General features: G+C 36.5%; 2 protein-coding genes across 3 annotated transcripts in view; one reads left to right on the top strand and one right to left on the bottom strand.

Moving 5' to 3' along the window:
• The window catches only part of LOC119597012 (solute carrier family 25 member 40-like), a 6619-nt gene extending 2397 nt beyond the window's left edge, over positions 1-4222 (top strand). The window contains exons 3-7 of one of the 2 annotated variants that reach the window (XM_037946439.1): positions 1276-1555; positions 1733-1831; positions 2189-2286; positions 2564-2624; positions 3820-4222. In XM_037946439.1, coding sequence (XP_037802367.1) covers positions 1276-1555; positions 1733-1831; positions 2189-2286; positions 2564-2624; positions 3820-4022 — 741 coding nt within the window. In that variant the 3' untranslated portion in view covers positions 4023-4222. Of the gene's footprint in view, positions 1-1275; positions 1556-1732; positions 1832-2188; positions 2287-2563; positions 2646-3819 lie in introns of both variants that reach the window. The other variant, XM_037946438.1, reaches the window with a different exon arrangement.
• Positions 4223-6366: 2144 nt separating this feature from the next.
• The window catches only part of LOC119596795 (pollen-specific leucine-rich repeat extensin-like protein 1), a 6254-nt gene continuing 5120 nt past the window's right edge, over positions 6367-7500 (bottom strand). The window contains exon 6 of the mRNA XM_037946120.1: positions 6367-7500. This exon is cut by the window's right edge and continues 579 nt beyond it. Within this exon, the coding sequence (XP_037802048.1) occupies positions 6367-7500 (1134 nt within the window).

Raw genomic sequence — 7500 nt, 5'->3', positions numbered from 1 at the left:
TACCCTATTTATTTTATGTGTTGCACAACATTTGATTATATCATCATCATCATCATTATTCCACTGTAGAGTAAGCCTCTCCTAAACTTCATTATGGTTTTGCACTATCTGTCTCCAGTTCTGCCCACCAAATTTTGTTATATCATATCTTTTCTTTGGCCACGACTCTGTGTTAGCTGTTACCATCTTTGTGTAGCTGCTGTCATGTCCCCTACATATATTTTATATATATATATATATATATATATATATATATATATATATATATATATATATATATATATATTTATATATTTATATATTTATATAGTTATATATTTATATAGTTATATATTTATATAGTTATATATATATATGATATATATATATGATATATATATATATATATATATATATATATATATATATATATATATATATATATATATTATATATATATATATATATATATATATATATATATATATATATATATATATATATATAATGTATGTATATTTATATATGTATATATACGTGTGTGTGTGTGTGTGTGTGTGTGTGTGTGTGTGTGTGTGTGTGTGTGTGTGTGTGTGTGTGTGTGTGTGTGTGTGTGTGTGTGTGTGTGTGTGTGTGTGTGTGTCTTTATGTATATATGTGGAATTCATGTCTAACAAATTGCAAGTAGAACAATGAAGGGAAATGCAGGAAAATACACACATATGCTGAAAGCATTTTCACTTGACTGCTTCATCATTTTTTTTGCCATTTTCCAATGTCCTTTGATATGTTGTATCCAGATGGTAATAGATTATTTTCCTTGCACTAACTCCATATCATCTTTCTAGGTAGTCCATAATTTAGTGCAATAATGATAGCAATAAGTAATATTTCATTATTTGTATCTTCAAAAAAGGAAATGGTAATATTCAGATTTCTGTAATACAAACTGCACTTCAGTTTACGACTGGCAGGAATAGGGTCCTAGGCATAGAAATTGTGTTTTTTCTGGAGCTGGTGCTCTTTCAGCCTTGGCTCATGAATGGTACTTTCCACACTCCTTTACCGAAAGGAATAATGCAAGATCCCCTTGCCTGCTGAGTCTAATCACCCTTCAAGAGCTTTGTGCACTTTTGGCAAGTCATTTCCGGCACATTAATGCTTCATGAATTTTTTACATGATGGCCAAATTTTTTCATGCCAGATCCAAGGGGTTGAAAAATGAATTGTGTTTTTTATTTTATTGGTTGATGATTTATTATAATTTTCATAACTATAAAATAAAATCATTTTCAGGATGCATTTGTCAAGATATCTAGACAGGAAGGCATTCAGTCCCTTTGGTCGGGCCTCCCACCAACACTAGTCGTAGCTGTACCAAACACCGTTATATACTTCACCTCCTATGAGCAGCTGCGTGCAAAATTCCATCAATTTGCACCAGAAGAAGCAGGGGGTCCCCCCTCATGGGCAGGAGGGCTGGCAGGAGGTCTTGCAAGAGTCTGGTCTGTGACAGTAGTCTCTCCTTTTGAACTCGTCAGAACAAAGATGCAAGCTAAGAGTATGTCATATAGAGGTATGTAACAGTAATACAGGTAAATGAAAATCTGTCTTAAGAAACTAAACTGTTGTGGTTGATGATGATGATACAATATTTTTGTAGATTAAAAATGTAAAATTCTGTTTGTAGATATTTTCATTAAAATGAATTCATGTGTTCAGGTTATAAGATTTTTATTTTGTCTTTCCACAGAAGTGGGAGAAGTCCTACAAACACAGCTAGCAAAGGAAGGAGTTTTGAGCCTGTGGCGGGGCTGGGTTCCAACAATTCTACGAGATGTTCCATTTTCAAGTAGGTCTCAAGCAGGGTAATTGCTTGAAATATCCCTCTTCACTCACATGCACTCATTCTCTTTTTTTTTCTGTTATTCTCTCACTCTTTCCATTATTTTCTTCTTCTTCTTCCTGATTCTTCCTGATTCTTTCACTCCTTGTCTCTATGTTTTTCACTCATTCTCTCACTGTTTTTTATTTTTTATCTCTCTACCTTTTACTACTTCTCTCTCTCTGCTTTGCCCAACTTCTCTCTCTCCAAATTCTATGTTGTCCAAAAAAGTATGGTAACATTATGTTTCCATAATGAAAGTCATATTTATAACTTCTTGTTAATGTATATAAATAGTTTCATATCTGCTTTTCTTTATTACAGTATTATACTGGTATACGTATGAGAAGCAGAAAAAGTTAATGAAGCAAGAATACCCCACATTCACCTTTACATTGTTTGCTGGAGCTTTATCTGGTGGAGTAAGTTGAATGTTTTGTATCAAATGAGATAGCAACTAGATGTGAAAAATTTTAATTGTGGAATAGAAAGGTTAATGTGATTGAACTTGGTTACTTATGACTTATAACATTGTTAGGCTTTATTAACAAAAATAAATTTATAAGAAAAAATGTTATGTACACTTGGATACTGCAGGATAAAGTGATTCTTGTGTGTGATTATTTTCATAACAGGAGGATTGTAGATACATTTGATGATTTGTTGTATTATTATTATGTATTTTCTCTCTCTTTTCAGATTGCTGGCACTCTCACCCTTCCATTAGATGTTATTAAAACCCATCGGCAGATTGAACTCGGTGAGAAGGCAATATTTGCAGGTCAGCTTAAAAAATAAGCAGACATGGCTTTGGATTACTTATGTCTTGATGTTTCCTTCACATGAGCTCAGAGTATTGTATTTAACTATCATAAGAGCTGTATTTAGCTATCATAAAAGATTTCATTTAATCACAAGATGCTTTAGATGAATGTGCATTGTTACTTCATGTATCTTGAACCTTTTTTTTTTTTCATGTTCAGATCACTTTTAAATTAGCCTACTGGTTGGTGTCGGGTAATCACAATGCCTGGTATCATTTTCTTTGTTAATTTTGTTTGCACATAGACGGCTCTGCAAGTGCTCAGCCACCAAGGAAACTAATGTTATTTCTTAATTTTTTGGGGAAAAGCATGTTTTTTTTTTTTTTTTTTTTTTTTTTTTTAAGGGCTATTAATGTTATTGTTCTTATTATGGTTGCTGATGTTATGATTATAATTTTGATTATAATCTAATTAACAATACCAATAGCAAGAGAAACTAAAAACAATCTCTCCAAGGATCAAAGAAAAAGGGTAAACAGGTGAGATAAGTAGGACTAGTAAGTCAGTCCTTGGTGTGGAGCCATCTTTGTGTAAAGAAAATCAACAAACACAAGGACCCAGTGGATATGAAATGTATTCTTGCCATCCCAGCAACAGTGAGTTAAAACTGCAATTTTGGCAAACCTTAACTCTTTTTCATAATGTAATTCCCATGAAGAGACAAAAAAGTAAAAGAACCAATAAGAAGATATGTAAGAGAAGGTTATTTCAGGACTTTTTTTTCTAATGCTATTAACCCATTGCTGCTGGGAAAATCCTCCTCTTTCTTTCTCTTTTTCTTTCTTTCTTTTTTTATGTTTCTGCACATAGATGGCTCTGCAAGTGCTTATGTGACCTTACGTGAGGTCACTTCTCCTTGAGTTGGCAGGAGAAGCTCAGAGAAAAGGATAAACATGCGAGACAGACAGTACTCATAATTGCCTCATTGGTGACTTAGTACAAGTGTAGCCATCTATGTGTAAAAACAATTAATAAAGTAAACTCACAGTGGGCATGGCATGTATGTACATGCCATGCATGGCAGCATTAGGTTAATATCAATATTATTATTGTTGACATTAAAGGCTAAATTAAGAATGGTATACATATATTGATGAAAATTTATTTATATAACATTCTTCCATTACACAGATCCTGCAAATGGTACAAAAAGTGTTGGATCCACAAGAACCATGCTACAGAACATCTATAGACAACAGGGCATCAAAGGACTTTTTGCCGGACTTGTGCCACGTCTTGCCAAAGTGATGCCTGCATGTGCTATCATGATATCTACATATGAATATGCTAAAAGGATTTTGAGGAAACGTAAATCAGTGGTAGTTGATACTTGACTTTGTTTAGTCTGTTTATTATGTTTATTCAAGTAAGTTGCTCAGAGAGGTTGTATAGTTGTTATCTATTATAACAAAATTTATGAATTGGAGGTGTTATGTAAATCAGATTGTACTTCATGTATTATATACATAATAAAAGAATGAATATACTGATATAAGTGTGAAAATATACTCACAAAATAAAGAGATTTATATGATATGTAGTGTTAATTTACCTGCTTTATTAAAAAGTTCATATGTCCTAATTAAGATCTATTCACAACAGAATGGAGTGGGATGTTGTAATTATCACTTTAAAGATTATTCATAAACTTTTTAGTGGATAAAAGTGGTTTTAGTAGCTGTTGGGTGAACATTAAAGCAGTTGCAAGCACTTAAAAGTATTTTTAGTCTCCAGGATGCCAATATTTAATCCAAGTTTTTTTGACATTCTTTTCTCTTCAGTAATGAAACCATATTACACTGTATTTAAGTTTATTTACTTAATAGTAAATAAGTTAGCTTTTCCCAAAATTTACCAAATTTCTTCACCTAGTATTTGGTTAACTTTTTTTTATAGACTTAGTTGGTGGAAGAATAGTTGCTGGACCACCTCCCATGTGAAAAAAGTAGTCATTTGTACATAATGCACAAAGTGCCATTGAGTACCATTAATATTAATTTAATGGTATAAATAAAGCAATTGTACTTTGACCATCAAATACAATATTATAGGCCAATAATCATAAGATACATGTTGAAGAAGGCAATGCTTGGGTAACTTATAGACTCAACATGGAGGCGTTCCTTTCCTGTTCCACATAGTCTCTTATATAAGTCACACAAGTGCTGCATATCTCGGGCAGGGCACTGGCACTTTTCTTATGGGAATACACTGCCTTGATGGGAGTCAGCAACTTTCACCCATACATTCCTCTTTTCAGGCTCTTGCTTGTTCTTGATGATGTGTCTGTTCTCTTCTGCGAAAGAAGAGTCTGATCAGCAGTCCAATTATCCTCCATCTCTCATTTTCTCTTCTCTGCCTCGTTGGCCATGCTGATCCAAATCTAACCACTTTTCACTTCTAGTTTTTGCATTTTGCATTTCTACCATACATATATATATATATATATATATATATATATATATATATATATATATATATATATATATATATATATATATATATATATATATATATATATATATATATATATATATATATATATATTATATATATATGGGGCCGCGGTGGCCGAATGGTTAGAGCGTCGGACTCAAGACTGTCACGACGGCAATCTGAGTTCGAGGTTTCGAGTCACCGGCCGGCGCGTTGTTTCCCTTGGGCAAGGAACTTCACCACGATTGCCTGCCTAACCACTGGGTGGCCAAGCCAGCTCAAGTCAGTGCCGGTTAAATAGAGATGGTGACTCGATAAAAACACCGGGCGGAAAGCAATGGCAAACCACCGCTCTAAAAATTGCTAAAAAAAAATCATGGAAGCCCATGATCGTCAAGGCCGCGGTGGCCGAATGGTTAGAGCGTCGGACTCAACACTGTCACGACGGCAATCTGAATTCGAGGGATTGAGTCACCGACCGCCGCGTTGTTCCCTTGTGCAAAGAACTTCACCTTGATTGCCTACCTAGCCACTGGGTGGCCAAGCCAGCCCAAGTCAAAGAGATTGATTACCTAAAAAAGGTACCACCGGCACTCTCCGTGGAAAGGAACTGGGGACCCTACCACGTACTCACTCCAAGATCATCACAACATGAAAACTACAATTAAGTATCATTCTGTGACCACGGCGGCTCAGACATGAACCTACCGTTAAAAGAAAAAAAGAATATATATATATATATATATATATATATATATATATATATATATGTATATATATATATATATATATATATATATATATATATATATATATATATATATATATATATATATATATATATATATATATATATATATATATATATATATATGATCTGATTAAATGGAGTAGCAGCACTGTGTATAACATTTTAAAAAAGAACACTCAGACCCAAATGACAAGAAATTGAAAAGAATAGGAGTAGTGATGAGAGGAAAATGGGGCGTGAAATACAACACAGAGAAGGAAGACAAAACGAGAATGAAGAAGTAAGTGAAAAAGAAAATGAAGAAAGGAGATACAGGAGTAGCTTCATGTATAATTTTCTTTGCATATCATTCAGCTGTGACTTTTGGAATACAGAGTGGGCTATTTGGAAAAACTTAACAGTAATGTGCACGTTTATTTTATTCTTTATACATAAAAGGCCATAACAATATATAAAAAAATATTCTTAAATCTTATTCTAAAATGTGACGATCATTCTTCTTCAGATTCTGTTGTAGGAAGAGGCGATCTGCCCGGTCTGTCGAGGCCCTTATGGCGAAGGTACTGCCCTCGGTCCAAGGTTGGCGCCCCAGGGAGGAAAGGAGGGATGTCACTCCCTCCTAAGATATTGCGGAAGGATTTGGCCCTTCGGACGCCTTTGTCTTGAATAGAAGCTGGAGGATGGAAGGATACAGATTGGTGCAGGCCTGGCAGGGGGGACGAGTGATGTGGTATCGGGTTAGAGTGTGGCAGGATAGGACTCGAATGGTGTGGGAGAGGGGTGCTGTGGTGTATGATGGGGCTGGTGTGGTGTGTAATGGGAAGTGTATGGTGTGGGATAGTGGTGGGGTGGTGTGTTATAGGACTTGTATGGTGCGGGATTGGTGAAGAGTGGTGTGCAATGGAACTCGTATGGTGTGGGGTAAGGGTGGGATGATGAGGGAGACTGGTGGGGTGGTGCGGGACGTGTTCGTGGCCGTGATGGAGACCTGGGGAGGGCGTGACTGGCAGCAGGCCGTTGTGAAGGGGAACTGAGCCAACGTGGAAAGGACTTGAATTCGGAAGAAGGGGCACGGAGTTCGGCAAAGCGGGCCCAGGAACGACATGGGCTGGGACGTTGTGTGGAACAGACTTGATATGATGAACTACAGGGTTGTGATGTGCAGCTGGATTAACGTGATGGGAAATTTGCTTGCCATGGTGTGGGGCGCGAGTCACGTCATGAATAGGGGTAATATCATGGACGAAAGACCCAACATGAGGGACTGGAGTGACATGGTGGTCTGACGGATCAACATGATGGGGTACAGGGGTGACATGATGGGAGACGGGAGTAGTACTATGAGGAATAGGAGTACCGTGATGTCTACTGATAGGGCGAAGGGGGAGAGGATTCCCAGGGTGTACAACGACATGGTGTTGGGGAATAGGAGTGACAGGAAGAGGAACAGCGTTACCAAAATGCAGAGGAACTGCATTGGACAAAAGGCTCGGGAAATCAGCCTTATGCAGATCTTCTTCAGGGACAAAAAGGGACAAATCTGCCGGAGGGGGGCGCTCTGCCACTGCGGGATGCCCTGGCCCAAACTGAAGAAATGCGTGCGGGCGGATATGCTCCGAATGCTG

Source organism: Penaeus monodon, chromosome 38 (genome assembly GCF_015228065.2).
Source record: "Penaeus monodon isolate SGIC_2016 chromosome 38, NSTDA_Pmon_1, whole genome shotgun sequence".
NCBI lineage: Eukaryota > Metazoa > Arthropoda > Malacostraca > Decapoda > Penaeidae > Penaeus > Penaeus monodon.
This window is presented reverse-complemented; position numbering and strand designations above follow the sequence as displayed.